Source organism: Hippopotamus amphibius, chromosome 15, assembly GCF_030028045.1.
Source record: "Hippopotamus amphibius kiboko isolate mHipAmp2 chromosome 15, mHipAmp2.hap2, whole genome shotgun sequence".
In the NCBI taxonomy this organism is placed as follows: Eukaryota; Metazoa; Chordata; class Mammalia; order Artiodactyla; family Hippopotamidae; genus Hippopotamus; species Hippopotamus amphibius.
Window position 1 is genome coordinate 62,842,293 of NC_080200.1, and position 17,085 is coordinate 62,859,377.

The window sequence follows — 17,085 nt, forward strand, 5'->3', positions numbered from 1 at the left end:
TTGTTCTTTCTCTTTAGAATTCTCCTTCCATTCCCCCAGTTATAAAAACAAAACAGATTAGAACAAAACAAGCCTCCCCGTGTGGTGTACCTTTCTCAGTTACTCAATTTATTGTCTTTTGTTGACACTCATTTCTTAATTCTTCTAATCGTTAACTTCGATCTTTCATGCTGTCCTTTTTTTTCTCAGAGTATCTTCAGATTAGCAGCCAATGATAACTTGTTACAATTATCGTTAGTAGTAGTATTAGGAAGATTACCTACCTTTGATATATTTCACTTTACCGTTAGAAAGTAAATTCAGATATTGTAGCTCATTTTACATCCACAGCCAGGCTGTACCACAGCCTGAGTTTTGGCAAATCAACCTTTCATGGAGACGGAGGTTCCATTCCATTGAAGAGAGCTTTGCTGTGCCATTAATTCCAGGTCCTCCTGATTGGGGAAATGTGTGATTCAAACTAATGTAGCGTCATGCGGCATCTTCTAGGGCCGGTTGTTCGGTTGGTCACCATGTCCTGTCCATTTGCTGAAGTCTGGCTTTGCCCTCTCACACCTCACACTGTGGTCCAGGTGCAGAAGCAGGAGGGACTGAATTATGGAAGTGGTTTCCTTACCTGTCTCCTGAACCGCAGTCTCCCACTTCCACTAGCTTTCACGTGGCTTCCCACGTGGTCCTTCCGTAACAAACATCGAATCAGGTCAAGACTGCATGCAGTAAAAACATAAAATGTTCCCTTCACATTCAGGATAAAAAGCAGACTCACTGGTCTGGCACACCTGGCCCATGTCTCTCTCCCCTGTACACAACGAAAGCACCATGCTTTCTCCAGCCATATTGCCCTAGAACAGTCCATTCTTCCTGCTGGAAATGTCTTTTCCCTCTTTTGCTCAGTGAAATCCTGCAAGCATCATGTGGCACCTCCTCCAGGAAGCCTCACCAAATCCTACTCTTCCTTTGAAACTTATCTCAGGTGTCACCTCCTCCAGGAAGCCTTCCTACACCTCCTCCCTGCCCCTCTCATCTGCAGTTAGCAGCATGGTGTTCTCCTGTGCCTCCTTATTAGAGCAGGAGGACAACTGCATGTATTTTAATTTTGTGCTAAGGGCCTAGACTGTGACTTCTTCCATAGTCTCTACCAAAGAGTATCTAACCAGTAAATGCTTGCCGGCTGAAGGAATGAAGAGCTTTCCAGCTGAAAGTTCCTGCACTGCTAGGACAAGGCCCCAGATTTATGTGTATGTTTTGCATCCTTGGGTCATTCCTCAGCATGGGCTTTCCCCCCTCCTGTCCCAGACGTCCTTTACTTACTAGTTATATTTTAATTTTTCATCAAAGAATCAAGCATGTTTAGAGATTCTTGCTGTGTGTTCATTTGAGAATATGTAAAACCTCTTCCAACTTGTAATCAGGGTTTCACATGTGACTCTCGAATCCGGGGAAGCATTCACTGTGTTTTTTCAAGTTCCTGGGGAAGTTTTCTAAGACACTGTTTCATGAGCAGCGTCTTATAGTTTCTTTCTTTATTTTCTTAACATAAGTTGAAGGCAATTTAGGGCTTGCGCTGTTATCAGATTCAACTCCAAATGAAATCACATTCATCAAAAGAAGACACACACTTTGAGATTTTAACCAAACATATATGTATATCTATCTTTACAAATATCCTCTATTGAGTAAGTATGCAGAGAAAGTCAGATTATTTTAGAATTTTGTTGTTATTTTTTGGTCAACATCCGAGAGATTTTTTGTTTTGTTTTGTTTTTCAGCTGGTTAATTAACATCTAATCTATGAACTAGACAAGATGTATTCATATTCACCGTTTCTCTTGTGCTCAGGGCTCCTTAATGAATTTCTTGTGATTTTTTTTCCCCCAGGAGGAATGTCAGAACTACATCCGGGTACTGCTGGTGGGTGGCAACCGGTTATTTACCTGCGGGACCAACGCGTTCACGCCTGTCTGCACCAACCGCACGGTAGGGCTTCATGTGGAGCTTTGGCAGATTTTAATGCCAGGAAAATCCAAACATTCTATTAACACCCTAGTTTTAAATGTATTTCTATTCTGCAAAGGGTTACTTTTTAATTCGAAAAAAAAAAAAAAAAACTTGTCAAACCGAATAAATATTTAATGTATTGATCTATTACTAATAACACATATAAAGAACTGGTCATAATTACAGCTTGTTTAATTAAATTTAAATATGCTTTCAAACTATTTCTACCAGCTTTTTTTTCCCACGAGACCCTTAACATAATCCTAAATGTATTCTTATTTCTTATTCTGCTTTATTGTAGGGAGACTGACTAAGTATTAAAATGACCTAAAATCATAATCCAAATGAGGAAAATACAGTTTACAAATTGGATAAGAAGTGTGTCGTAAAAGTAAAGCAAACCAACAACAAAATGGAACCCTAGGAAAGTAAAGTTATAAGCCACCCTCTTTAACCTGTCGTTATTGATAGGGGAATTTTCAGCATCCAGGTCTTATACCCGTAGAAATGCAGGGTTATCAGAGCACACGTGTAATCTTCCTAATTTGGGATATTCATTTGATCTTCCTCAAGGAACATGATGCACAAATATCATTATGTTAATTTCCTGGTTACACAATTTCTCTCAAAAGCTGAGTTTATTGTCCTCTTTTACTAATCGTTATTTTCAAATTAACATTCAGTTAGTGGAACTAAAGGGAGGATGAGGATAAGAAGTGACGCTCACAGAAAGATCCCTAGGTACCACGGCCTGTCCTAAGCACTTTACAACAACCCAATCACTTCATCCTCACATCCATCCTACGCGGTAGTTATCTTTGGGGTCATCGTTTTATAAAAGAAGAGTCTGAGGCTTAAAGAGGTTGAGTAGCTTACCTGGGGCTTCACGTCTAATAAAGCAGGCAGTGTATCTGAGCCCCCCCCCCGCCTGATCCCTCTGCTCTCGTACATCTCAGGTAAGAGTAAAGAAACCAGTGGAGCAAAGATTCACTCCCCATCCAAAGAACTTTTCTCATTCGGTGATTGTTTAGCTTCTCAGATGCTGAATTCCCACCCGTGGACTGCAAGACACTGAGCTGCCTCTCTGGAAGCTACAAATTAAAGCCTTGGCAACTTGGGTTACATGGAGCTAAATATCCACACATCCTTACCTGTGAACACAGTGTAGGGTTAGTCATAGTGTTTTGATTCACTTTTATTGGTAATTTAAATCTGTACCTAATTTTTATTGCAGTTTATATTTCTATAAATATCGAAGTTGGTTTTTTAATTAAGGTGGAAGAATCTGCACTGCCCCATGCATTATAAATAGAAGTCGTAGACAGTAATCTAACGTCATCTTTTTGTGAGTATCCAATAGCCGAAGGTTCACAAACTCAAAGGATGGTGAGAGAGGTTGGTTGGTAGATTCCCTAAGGATGACCACAGCGTACTGTGCTCACCCGAGTCAGGGTGCAGACGTTTGTCACATCGTATGAGCCCCAGATTATTTATTGTACATGCTTCCTTTGCAATTTGGGTGGATGTGATCCATTACACTATTAAAGGGGTTTCATGCGGGATAATTGATTTCTCTGTCTTGTCCTCACGCCTAGTTGAGTAACCTGACGGAGATCCATGATCAGATCAGCGGCATGGCCCGCTGCCCCTACAGCCCGCAGCACAATTCCACGGCTCTCCTCACGGCCGGCGGGGAGCTCTATGCTGCCACGGCCATGGATTTCCCGGGACGCGATCCCGCCATTTACCGCAGTCTGGGCATCTTACCCCCTCTCCGCACTGCGCAGTACAACTCCAAATGGCTCAACGGTAAGTCTTACCCTCACTCCCAGTTTCCCACCCCATTGGTCTGTGATGCCCAATGACTTGGTGCTAAAAAGCAAACTGTCACAGCTTCTAAAAATAATTTCTTCATTTTCTAAAGAAATCAAAATATACCTTGTTTTGTACTTCAGTGTGGAAAGGCATCAGATGGCTCTTTGCCCATTAGGAAGAGAAGTGATATTCTCAACATCATAGGACATGATAATAAAGCTGATGTTGAGATGAGCATTTCTCAAACTTAAGCTGCTTTTTCATGTTATTGTTAGAAGTTTAGGAAATCTGATTTTGTGTCAAAGATATCTGTAGACTCATGTGCATTCTTTCTTAACTTCTTTATTATATACCTAAAAAGGGAAATTACTAGCATTTCATGAAAGTTTCTGACAATTGTGTAAAAGAATGTGTTTGGCTACAGGTAGCTCCAAATAGCTCGATCAATTTTTTTATTTAATTTTTATATTGGAATATAGTTGATTTACAATGTTGTGTTAGCTTCAGGTGTGCAGCAAAGTGATTCAGTTATACATATACATGTATCTATTCTTTCTCAGATTCTTTTCCCATACAGGTTATTACAGAATATTGAGTAGAGTTCCCTGTGCTACACAGTAGGTCCTTGTTGATTATCTAGTTTGTGTATGTTAATCTCAAACTCCTAATTTATCCCTTCCTCCTATGTTTCGCCTTTGGTAAGCATAAGTTTGTTTTTGAAGTCTGTGAGTCTGTTTCTGTTTTGTAAATAAGTTCACTTGTATCATTTTTTTTTTTAGATTGTGCATATATGTTGACCAAATTTTTTTAAAAAGGTTTCAAGTCATATAACTAGAAGGTCAGGGCAGGTGTCTTCAGAGTTGCTCACTTTAATGACTCGAGTTACTAAGAGACCCAAGTCCTATAGCCACTGTCTCTGCCACCCATAGTCTATCAGGTTGGTCCTCAGGCTAGCTCTGCTCCTGGGTCCAAACTCATGGCTACAATTCCTGGTACTGCATCCAGATATGACAATATCCAGTGGAAGAAGAACCACATTCCTTGTGTCCTTTTTTTTTTTCCTTTTGAAGAAATCAGAACCCTCCAGAAGATGTCCCTTGAATCCTGGGCTTAGAACTTGGTCACTTGCTCAGTAAACAAATAGAGAGTGGTTCCAGCCACCCAAACTGCAGTTAAACTTGGCTATGTGCCGAGACTTGCCAGCTGAAATTCAGCCCTTTGGATATGTGTACATTCATGTGTGAATATGGTTACACACATACACACACACACTAGCAAACACAATGTTATGGATAGATATATTGCAGCATATGTAATCCATTCCCTCAAGCATTTATTTGATAGTTTGCATAAAGATGCAATCTTGTAATTGCTGCAATAATATTTACTGTTTTGAGCTTTCAAGTCATACAAAGATGTATTGGCTTTTCGCCAAGTACAAGCTCATGATTGTAGACCCGAGTTTCTCAGCCTCAGCACTATGGATGTTTGGAGCCAGATAATTCTTGTTGGGAGTGGGGGTTTGTCCTGATTATTGTAGGTTGCTTAGCAGTATCCCTGGCTTGTACCCACTAGATGCAAGAGCATGGCCCCCTCCTGAACTGTGACCACAAAAATTTTGTTCAGAAACTGCCAAATATTCCCTGGGGAAAATACTGCCTCTCTTTGAGAATCACTGGTTTAGAATGATCATTGATGCATGTTTACATGTATGTGTACATATACACACAAGAATTTTGTCAAATAATATAGTCAAACCAGCCATCACAGTTTGCCTTTAAAAGACTCCCTTGTAGAGAAAAGAGTGTCCTCATCCAGTTTCTTCAGCAAGTTGAATGACTCCTTGTGCTTCGAAAGAGCAACATGAATTGTTTTCCCAAACCAAAGCAGTGACTAGATTCCCTATATTAACATTATTTCTGTTGAACTGGTTTCAGCTGGACCTTTTGACTCTCTCTGGAAGGTCTTTCCGCTCTGATGCTTTCATCTGTGGAGCTAAAAGTTCTTTCTATTCATTTGTTGATTTTTACTGGCCAAGCAAAGTGTCCAGTTAAAAATCAAAATGACTTCTTCCCCAGCCACAAGCATTGCATTCAGAGTTTGCTGAAAGCAAAGTAAAAATTAATTAGGAGCACAATCTCTTCATTTTCCCAGAAGTGACACCCTGAAGAATATCTTGGACAAATGATTCAGGTTATAGCATGAGTTAGAAACACTGTTTCTCTCCATGTGACTTAGATATCCAGGCAGACCAGGTGCTCAGATTCTGTTAACCCTCTGGGTGGAATCTTTTCCATTTGAGAGTCAGGTGATGATGTCATGAGGACAGCTGAAGTGCTCACCCAGGGTTTCCACTGTCATGATAGGCATATATGTCCTAAAATCATATATGGTATTATCCAACAACTGCAGCCATTGCAAATAAGTCTAATGTAAACATGGTGAAGCTGCCACTCGGCTCACAGTGTCGTCATAACTCCCATGGCACTGAAAGGCCCGCTTTCATCAGAGAGCAGCACCCCCTCCCTCCCTGCCCCCACTAGGAAGGCCCTCTCTCCCAGGACAGAGAGCAGAGCCCCCCCCACCCCGAGGGTCCCAAGTTCCTGTGTGCTGAGTATTGATTCTCTCTCCTGTGTTCTCTTGGGACACTTTCTTCTTCTATTGAACCCTGAGTTATCATTTCTACCTCTGATTTTCTGCTCTGACCCTCCATCCAGCATAGATTCTGGCCTCTGACCCCCCACTTAGCTCTGCTTCTGTCCCTCCTCTGAGCCTGGATGCAGGGACATTTATTCTCACTGTCCTAATTGGAATCCACACTTTTTCTGCCATCTGCACTTTGACCAGACGCCCTGTCTCTGTTCTTTCCAATGTGCTCTGGAGTAGTTTTCTTTCTTTACTGGAGGTTGTTACCTGACCTGTTATCCTTTTTTTCCGTATCTTTAAATTTCTTGCTCTCTGGAGATAATCATTATCTTTTTATAAAAATGCTCAGATCTCCTCCCTCTTCCATGAGACAAAAACAAAGAAATACAATGAAGCTAAAAACACCCTTAGTTCTCCAGTATCCAAGAAGGGTCCTGTTTCCTGTGTGATATTAGGCACCTTCTAAGTGATGCTCTCATATTCTTCTCCTGAGTTTTCAACTGATCGAGGGTCAAGGCACAGGAGTCCACGAGTGAGGATCAGAGAGTTAGATCTGTTCTTGTTCGAGCTTGGTGGGCGTGTTGGGAAGTCCCAGGGCGGGTGTGTTAAGAGTATGTGGATTATGACCTGCTGGATGGAGAGGCACAGCCTGCCATGTGGGGTCTGCAGGGAGCTCCCTCAGCATCCGAGCTCCCACTTTGGGGAAGTGAAAACCCTGGGGCTTTGATTGAAGGTGCAGTTTCAATACACTCACTCCAAGGAAGTACAGTCACAAGTTTACTACCTGCAGATCCCAGAAGCGAGTACCAGGAGCTGGGGAAGGGCAGCCCTCCATCCCAGTCACCAGCAGGAGACAGAGAACAGGGTAGCAAGCACCTATTAACTGACAAGGTCGTTTGGGCAGAGGTCACTCTCTTTTCACGGGTTCAGTGGCATATAAAAGGGTAGGGGTGAATAGATGCTTACCTTTCAGGATGCTGATTTGTCTCACTTCTTGGTTTCCTCAATGGAAACTGGAGATAACTAGGCACCAGACCCGGCCGTTGTGAGAATCAAGTGAGACCACGCAGAGAGGATGAGTGTTAGTGGCATACAGCAGGTATTCAATAAATAAATGTAATTACTATGAACTCCCCAAAGTCTGATACAATATCTGATGGTAGTGGCAGTGAGTAAATGCTTGTTGGCTGAGTGCGCGGGGGAACACTGGGGGCGCTGGGTCCCGATTACTGACACCTACCAGCCTCCTGCTTCCTGTCTTTCCTGACACTGACAAGCCTCCTCTGTCCTGTCCCCACTGTGCCACTTGCCACCCCTCTGGGCGGCCTCTCCTGACCATCCTGTCCTGCTGCAGCCACATCCAGGTTCCCCAGGCATACTCACATCACTGCCCAATCTGTGGTACCTCCAGGTGTAAGCAGGACTCAGGGTCCCTGGGCGGCTGTCACTCAGCTAACAGCTGTTCACATGTTATGATAAACAGAGCTCACATCTTTGTTTTGGACATTTTCTAGTTTTTTTGCCAACATCTCTCTGTTGAGGAAAGAGAATTTTCTCAGCAGGGAAGATGTGGAGGGGAGCACCTGTAAACCAGGGTCAGCACAGTTTCTGTTTTTAGATTCACTGCTGTGGTTAAATTGTGTGTAGGATAATTTGCCTATACGTTGGAGATAGCCTTTCCGCATAATTGTATTCATGCATGTAGAGCAAGTCATGGCATGACCCATACAGCAGTCACTGACATTCTCGCTTGCCTCTGCCAGTCCTGTGCCAGACATCTTCCTCCTCAGCCTCCGGCCAGCCAGCAGCCAGGCACCAACCAACTCTACTTCCTCAAAGCCCACCTTCAGCGACTTTTTGGACGGTGGCTGTGTGTGTTTTGTTTGTTTCCTAGGGTTGCTGGGGCAAAGTACTGCAAAGTGAGTAGCTTAAAACAGAAATGCCTACTTTTTTTTAAATCTCTTTATTGGAATATAATTGCTTTACACTGTTGTGCCAGTTTTTGCTGTACAACAAAGTGAATCAGCTCTATTTATACATATGAGCCCATATCCCGTCCCTCCCACGACTCCCTCCCACCCTCCCTATCCCAGCAGAAATGTATTCTTTCAGAATTCTGGAGGTGAGAAGTCCAAGATCAAGGTGTCGGCAGCCCATGCCCTCTCTGAAGATTCCAGGGGAGGGTCCCTCCTCACCTCCCCCAGCTTCTTAGCCCTCAGCATTCCTTGGCTTCTGGCAGCATCACTGCAGGCTTGGCCTCTGTTCATGTGGCCTCCTTCCTGTGACTCCATGTCCTTGCCTGGCCGTCTTCATATATTAGGGACCTCCCTTAGTCCCGTATGACCTCATCTTTACTAATTATATTGGCCATGACCCTATTTCCAAATAAGGTCACATTTATAGGTACCAACGTATATTTGGGGGGGTGCAACCCGTAACAGTGCCCTAATCCGGAAACACTCATACGTTGAAATCTTAAACTTTCCTGTCCTATTTTCCGACGCTACTCTTCCATCTCTTTCTGTGCTGTGGATGAATCCTCAGCTGCCCAGTCTCCCACTCTCAGCGGCATCCTCCTCATCCTCGACAGACAGGGTCGCCTTCCTGTTCCCAGCGAGCATCAGAAGTCCTTGAGGAGGGCTCAGGGGATGACGCTCTTTGCCCCGGGCAGAGCTGGCCTGCACCCATTTCCTCCTTCCTCCAGAGCACTGGGGTGGACAGTCCGTCCACTTAAACTGCCGCCTTGTCCACTGTGCCTCCTTCCTCCACCCCACAGTCTCTGGGGAAGGAGTGCCTCTCTCCTAGGCAGCTTTCTGAAGTGGATTTCATCTCCCTCATTCTGTGTCTGAATTACTCCCTTAAAGGGCTGCAGTGAAGGCTTAGCAAAAGACAGCACTCTGACCCTCCAGACTAGGAGAAGCACACAACACAAAGGATGCTCTTCAGGACGTCGGAACATGTAGACCGAACATGACAAGTCATGACCCTTCATGGACCCCCGCCCCTGGGGACCCCCTGTGTTTCAGGGCTACTCTTCAGGCAAATGGTGACATTGGGCTGTCCAGGATGACATCCTGCTAGGATACAGAGAGCCCTGAATAAGGACCTACCAAGCCTCTTATCTTCCCACCACACCTCCCAGACACTCAGCGTAAATAACTTGGTATAGTTCCAGCAGCCTGCTCTGAGCAAACGGAGTGCCTTGGTTCTCATACCAGACTTCCAGGTGCAATGTCTGATGACACCACCAACACCAATGAGTGGGTGTCCCACCTGCCCCCCGCACCAGTGTCGCAAGACCCGGGTGGTGGCCGGGACATCAGCTGTCAGCGAGGGTGACGTGGAGGGGAGAGCGGGGCCGGCTGTGGCACCTTCATCAGGTTTTCTCTGCCCCAGCCTGTGTGATCTGACTCCACTGCTACCTGGCCCACGTGCCCTCTCGGTGTCCTCTCAGGAGGCGTGTGCGGTGTCCTGCCATCCTCACCACGCTCCTTCCCACGTGCTGTTTATGCTACTCTTGCTTCCCTCGAGTTTTGCCTCCTCTGTATTTCCTGCTCCTGTGTAGCTTCAGTTGAAGCTTCAGTTTCCCCGGGACTCTGTGGGTCCCTTGCATCCCATCTGGGCGGGTGTTGGGCATGGTTGTACGCACCCCATGATACTGGATCGCGTGGTCCTTCTCCTGCTCCAAACTCCTCGAGGCCCCATTTCACCTGCAGAGAAAACCGAGGCACTGCTGGCCGGTCTCCCACTGCCTCCCTGTGCTCACTCCTGCCAGCCCCTGGGTCTCACTGCTTTAACCTCTTACTGCTGCACGCTGGCAATGGCTGGTCCTCCTAAGGATCAGCAAATATTTTCTACAAAGGGCCAGAGAGTCAATATTTTACACTTTGCATCCACATGGTCTCTGTTGCAGCTTTTCAATTCTGCCATCGTAACATGAAAACAGCCATCGCCAACGCATATGTGGATGGGGTGTGTGCATAAAACTTTATTTGTAGCCAGCAGGCAGGATCTGGCCTGAAGGCTATAGCTTGCTGGTCCCAGTTCTATCTGGAGAGCTCTCTGCCCCAGACAGACAATCCATGTGGCCAGTGAGTTTAGTCCCATCCAGTCTTTGCTCTGATGCTGCTTCATAAGGGGGCCTCCCCCCAACCACCTTATTTGAAATGGCCCCCTCCTCCAGGGGGCCCTCTTGATTCCCCTTAGTGATGTTAGACTTTTTTTTTTTTAATTAATTAATTAATTAATTATTTATTTATTGGCTGTGTTGGGTCTTCATTGCTGCACATGCACTTTCTCTTGTTGAGAAGCATGGGCTCTAGGTGCGAGGGCTTCAGTAGTTGTGGCGCACGGGCTTAGTTGCTCCACGGCACGTGGGATATTCCTGGCCCAGGGATGGTACCCATGTCCCCTGCATTGGCAGGTGGATTCTTAACCGCTGAGCCACCAGGAAAGCCCGCGATGTTAGACTTTTATCCTTAGTATTATGCTCTATTAGTACTTGTCTCCTTTCTTCCACTAGAATGTAGATTCTCCAATGGCTGGGCTTATTTGTTTTGGTCACTGATGTATCCCATTTACTTTCAACAGTGCTGGACACACAGTAAGCACCCTATACATCATTTTTGAATAAATGAGCTAATAGATGAGTAGTTTACGTCTTTGTTTTCCCCATCCATGAATTCCGTGAGGGCAGGGATTAGGTGGGATAAGCATTTCATATAGTGCCTGAAACACAGGCTCCAATGATGTTTGTTGAATGGGTAGGAGACAAGCACATTGCATAAGTAGTAGAAATATGAATTTTGTTGTTAACAGAGGGAAGGTGTCATATTAATTGTAACCCAGAATTCTAAAAATACAGATTTGTGTGTTTGAAACTGATGCAATTGCAAACATTTGAAATCTTCCTTTTCCATCTCATTTGGACTCCCATTATGTATTCAGTCAGTTATTAAAGACAGCGTGATTGATTGGGTAATGTTCTAGAGGAATTTGAAATAGTGAGTTACATGTTTGGGCATACCGGTTTCAAAATTGGATTTTTCCTCTGTGCCAAAATCACTCTTAAAACAAATTTATGTGTTTAGATAAATACCTTAACAGCCTTAATGCATTAAAATACTAATCGTTAATAACCCTTATTAAATGATTACTGTAAAGCAGGATAATAAATGTTTAATGCTTGATGCTTAAAATAGAGAAGCTGTAAAACTCAAGAAACTGGCAATCAAATGGGGGAAACAGTCAACCCGTGCAAAGGGAAAAAATGACATTTCCAGATTAACATTGTACAAATTGAGTTTGTGGGTTCTGAGCCAACTGCTAGCTTGCACGTGGACTAAAACCTCAGTAGGAACTTGGAAAAAAGAATCTATCAGTGAGCTTTGCTGACTCAGCGTGGACATCTACAGGGGCATAACCTCCCTGGCACGCGGCAACCTGCTTAGTTTCCTTCCCTGGAGGCAGCGTTTGTCTTTCTCCTGGATTTTCTCCACGAACTCTACAGCTTCCTCCATCCTCTGAGATTCCAACCTTGACCTCTACTGGAGGAAAACACACTTGAAGTCCATAGTATCATTTTTATGAGCTATTATGTTTCTAGTTAAGAAAACTCTTTTTGTAACAACCTCAAACTCTCCTGGTTTGAAATACTTTATTGACATTACCCACACATTAAATAGACTCTGAGGTCTTTAAAATACAATGATTAACCTCCTAGTGATTAAAGATAATTTACTTGGAGGGAGAAAAATCCCTTTTGTGCTTAACTCAAGGAGAAATAGTTTCTGCTTATCGTGAGGACAGGTGCTTTGTGGAGCTCTCTGATTCTCCCTGGGAGCAGACACCACTTCTTGGGGGTCCAGACATGCCAGGCTGGGGTGACCCTGTTAGGCTCCATCCTGGGGACAGTGAGATCACCTTGGGCAGAGTCTACACAGTGCAGTCCCTGAATGTGTGAAGAGTCTGCACTAGGTTCTCCCTGGACAGACAAGATTTGCTAAAGCAAAATAAAAGACAAGTGGGGCCGTGGAACGAAGTATATTTGTTTAGGAAATCTATAGTATTTATCAAGAAAAAGAAACTCAGTAAAACCCAGAGCAAAAATTACAATTGCATAGTCAGCAGCCTAGTTCTGTATTTTACCGGACAGCATCTGGGGAGATGCTTTGAAAGGGGTGTCCTTGTGAACAGTGGGCTCTATTCAGTACTGCAGCTGAAAGGCTAACCCGTGATAGCTGACTCGTGAAGCCTTGACTTGTTAGGGTGACGACACGTGGACTTAGAGCGTGAGAGCAAAATCACATGGCATGGGACCCAGCATGATGAGCTGCCCTTTCCTAATTTTCAGGCTTGATCAAGCCTATCAGAGGGCATTGGTGGATTGTCTGTCTTGTGTGGGATGGATGTATTTTGGAAAGAGTGTTGTAAACCAAGTCTGATGATCTTTGTAGGGTCAGAAACCAGTTTAAATAAATGGCCCCCCTGCATATCATTTCCCTGTCTGTGCACCTGCTGGAGTCTCTGGTACATCCAATTGTTACTCCAGGTGCAGGGGGGAAGGCACAGTGGCTATTTATGACTTGCCAGGTAGATGGGAGACTCCATGTATGTGTTATCTGAACCAGGGCCACATGGCCAGTGCGTGCACGAGCTAGGATTTGAAGACAGATCCTTTCCCCTCTATAGGCTCCTGGCCTCCCCTTTGGTTAGTCAATACCTTTGGAAATACCACCATTCTAAGCTGCCTCCATCTCTCTCCTGATGTCCACATTTTTATCCACAAGCTGCCACAGAAGTGGGGTATGGGGACTTTGGAAATAGTGGCCAGTGTTTCTTGATTGGTGAAAGCTTGCAAAAGGAGATGGCATGAGCTGCGGTTATTAAACCGAAAGCAGAAGAGCCTGTGGGGTTATTTAACACAGACTTTTGTGGACACAAACGTCTGGTAGGTGACGGGAAGGAATCAATTCTCAGGATGCTCTATCAAAATAGCATTGTGTTCTCCCCTGGCCATTTAGTGCTGATTTCCCGAAAGATGGGCAGCCACAGAATACCTTCAGTCTTGTGATGAAGACGCTGTACTTGCCAGTAAGTCATTTTGTCACTGAACTCAGGTTTGGCTGCATGTTGCTCAAGAATCCAATACTGAAAGACAAGTGTTAGGTAAAGGGAAATAGAGCTTTATGGAGGAAGCCAGCCATTCTGGGGAGAGGGTGGACTCAAAGAACCAACTTCTTCTCCCCAGGCTTTGCTTGGCGATTATATAAAGAAAAGAGGAAGGGGCCATGTGATGAGGAGAAAGTTGCAGTGTATGTGATCAACGCATGGATATCTTTCGGACGGACTGCTGGTGAGGTAACCAGTAGTCAACATCATTGACCTTCCAGTTGCAACCTGTCTGGGGTCTAAGTGCCTGTGGGCAGCATACAGTTAACTTCTTGCCCCTGGTGGGGGTTTCAGTATCTGCAAAATACCTCAAAGAACAGGGCTTAGAATATCATCTATAGTCCTTGAGGAGGAACTGAAGATCCTTGACTTTGTTTAATGGCGCTTATTATTTTGTCCTCCTTGACCATTTTCCTCTGCTTCTGTATTTTCCCATTTCTCTCACGAAATGTATTCTTCCACCGAGTTTTTTTTTAACAGACAAGAGGCAGTCAGAGGATGATGGGGCTGGGGATAGGAGGGTCTGTCCTGGGAAGGCCCGGTAGGGTCCTGCTCAGTTGAGATGTAGATTTCCAGTTTACATATCTCAAAAGAGAATGGATGAATCCCACCCTTCTTTCCCCCATCAGGCCATCATGAGGCCAGAGGTACCAACTACATACACTAAGACATATGGAGGCCTGCATCAAAAAATAAAAAAAAATCCACACAAAGAAGATATACCGCATCATAGAGAGCACGATCTATGATGTAGAAATTGACTAGTACTTATAGAGCCACAGAGGAAAATGGTTTGATGTTTATTGTCTAGAGAGCATAGCTATTTCCTCGTGACGGTCCTGGGTCCCTCCTGACGCCTGGCGTGATATTGCTCCCTTTCCCTCTCAAAAGATCTCCAGTTTGGATCATAAATCATATCGCCATCCTCTTTGTAAGATACTCAGTTCTCTGTGTTTCAGTAAATTTGTCTCCATGTTATTCTACGAAACTTCTTATTTTCCCTCAGTCAGTGGCCTCTCACATTTTTTCATTCACTGCTGCTCATTGGATGGTGTAATCTCTGTGTTTCTGTCTTCTCTCTCACCCTGCCCCAGATCAGCTCAAGGCCAAGTCATCATATGAGTTTACTTATTCTAACTGCATAATGTTGAAGCCCAATATTTTCTTTCAGTTAAATCTTGTGTGTTTTCCTCTTGGTCTTTAAAAATATTTTATAGGCATTAAACTATTTCTAAGATCTTTGAATTAAAGTTAATATTCCAATTTAAAAACTCCTTAAGGTTTTATGATTCTGCAGGTTATAAATGATTAATTCCTGAAAGAAGTGAAGCTATACATTTAAAATATAATCAAGAAAAGAAATAATGTCAATAGAAACTTGCAGCTTTGAAAATGTTCAGAAATATATAGTCATGAAATTACTTGTAGCTAATTGAGCCCTGGCCTGTGTGGTTTAGTCGAATCTTAAAGGAGATCGGAAAGGCTTTGTGCTTGGAATGGAGCGAGTCAGCAGGATAGAGAAGGATGTCTCTGGCCCTGTGAGCCAGAACAGGTAGACAATAGCCAGTTAATAGACCTCCTATTGACATCGAGAGAGAGAGAATGCTAGGTGAGAGTTTGGGCTCCTAGGGTACAAGCTGATGTACAGGTGGCCCTTCTCATTCAGAAGGAGACGCCACGTGTCCCTGTGGTACAAGTTGCTCTTACTCGAACCAGCATATCTATGCAAATAACACACTGTCAACAGCTCGTATTCCCCACGAAGAAGGAAGGAATCAAGATTGCTGGAATCACATTTCTAGTCCTCCTGGGGTGTTTTAGCGATGGCAGTCTTTCTGCCAGGTTCTCGGTGAGTGAAGGACCTGGGGTTCCCAGGCTCACCGTGTTGCGTCCGTAATCACTAAGGACACGCTTGGGGCCACATCCCAACCCTACCTTCACCTGGCACCGCCACCACCACACACGGGAATCTGGGTCATCAGCCTGTCTTTGCAACTCGTCAGTGTCTCTGCAGGGGCAGCTGAATTCCAGATTCTTCCCTGGGGACCGCTGGCCTGGCCGGGCCCCCTGCCGCCTGTCCCGTTGATTCCTTCTGTGCCAGCAGTAGCTTCCTTCCATTCCTGGCCACCCTGAGGGTCTTCTCTCTGGCTGCCCTCTCTCCTGCTCATGGCCTGGGGCTCCGCCCCCACTTGGCATCTGCCCTTTCCCTGGCCCCTCCTTTCTGGTTCTCCAATTGACCTCTCTGCCCTTGGCCATCATTGTCCTCCTCCTCATTGTGATGACACGTTGGTCTGTGTCTCGTTTGTTGCCTCACACTGGCCCTGAGAGCGTGGGCTGTGGAATTCCCAGGGCCCAGGACAGGAGGACAGCCCCACAGCAGGTGGTAAGGAAGTACCTGATGATGGAGGGCTCTGGCTGGCAGGCAAGGCTCCGCCTCTAGCACAGACCCTCCACCATGTTTGCTTCCAGATCTGCAGAAGGGAGCACAGACCCTAATTTGATATACAGAATTCAAATTGAATGAGTTACCTTGTGAAGTGAATACTGATGATATGTTTACCAACATGTGCGTTTGTGTTAATTTATATATTTTGTATATATTATTAATTTATGTATTTATTATTTATATAATTTATATATGTAAGCAAATAGTGATCTATATTTTGATGATTAGTGACCAAGTGGTAGGCACTTGACATGCATTACCTTTGACTTTTCACAATGATACTGCATATTGGGTACTGTTATCACCATTCTAAAGGGAGGAAACTGAGAAGGTAGGCTGTTAAATAATCTGGCTACGTTCATACAGCCAGTAGGTGGAAGTATTGAGCCGTATATACATATACCTCAACCCTATACATATGTATGTCACACACACAGAACACATATATACAAACGTGTATCTATCCATCTATATCTGTCTACTATCTATCTATCTATCTATCTATCTATCTATCTATCTACCTATCTAATCTCTTCCTAGAAGTCTTAAGGAAAGAATTTTAGTGTATTGATGGCTTTTAAACTACTTTTTAATTTAATTTTAGTTTAATTGTCCACTCAATAAATAACTAGGTAAAAGCAGCTTTACTTTGGAATCCTCTGCAGCACACTTTCATGTAGCTGTGACAAGGGAAACTGTTCACAATAAAGGGAGGACCTGAAATCTAGGAATGTGCACAGAAATGGTTTTGATAGTAACTGAGATCAACAAATTAGGGAACTGAAAACCTCTGGCTCACTGTGTGTCATGTCTAAATGTTTCCATTAACTCCTTTCTTTTTGTGGAATGGTTTGCTATTTTAAAAACTCAGCCTGGCTTTATTTATGTTTCTCAAATTCTGATCATCTTTAATATATGCATGTTTGATTACTCATAATTATGTGAAGTTCTACTAAATATACATTATTAAAAAAGGAAATCAAAAGGAAATCATGAAATAAAAATTATAG

At 44.1% G+C, this 17,085-nt stretch overlaps 1 protein-coding gene across 10 annotated transcripts in view; it reads left to right on the forward strand.

Annotated features, from left to right (window-relative positions):
- SEMA5A (semaphorin 5A) overlaps positions 1 to 17,085 on the forward strand; it is a 482,622-nt gene that overhangs the window by 314,049 nt on the left and 151,488 nt on the right. For all 10 annotated transcript variants that reach the window (XM_057709296.1, XM_057709288.1, XM_057709292.1 and 7 more), the window contains 2 exons: positions 1,879 to 1,977; positions 3,594 to 3,807. In XM_057709296.1, coding sequence (XP_057565279.1) covers positions 1,879 to 1,977; positions 3,594 to 3,807 — 313 coding nt within the window. The remainder of the gene's footprint in view (positions 1 to 1,878; positions 1,978 to 3,593; positions 3,808 to 17,085) is intronic.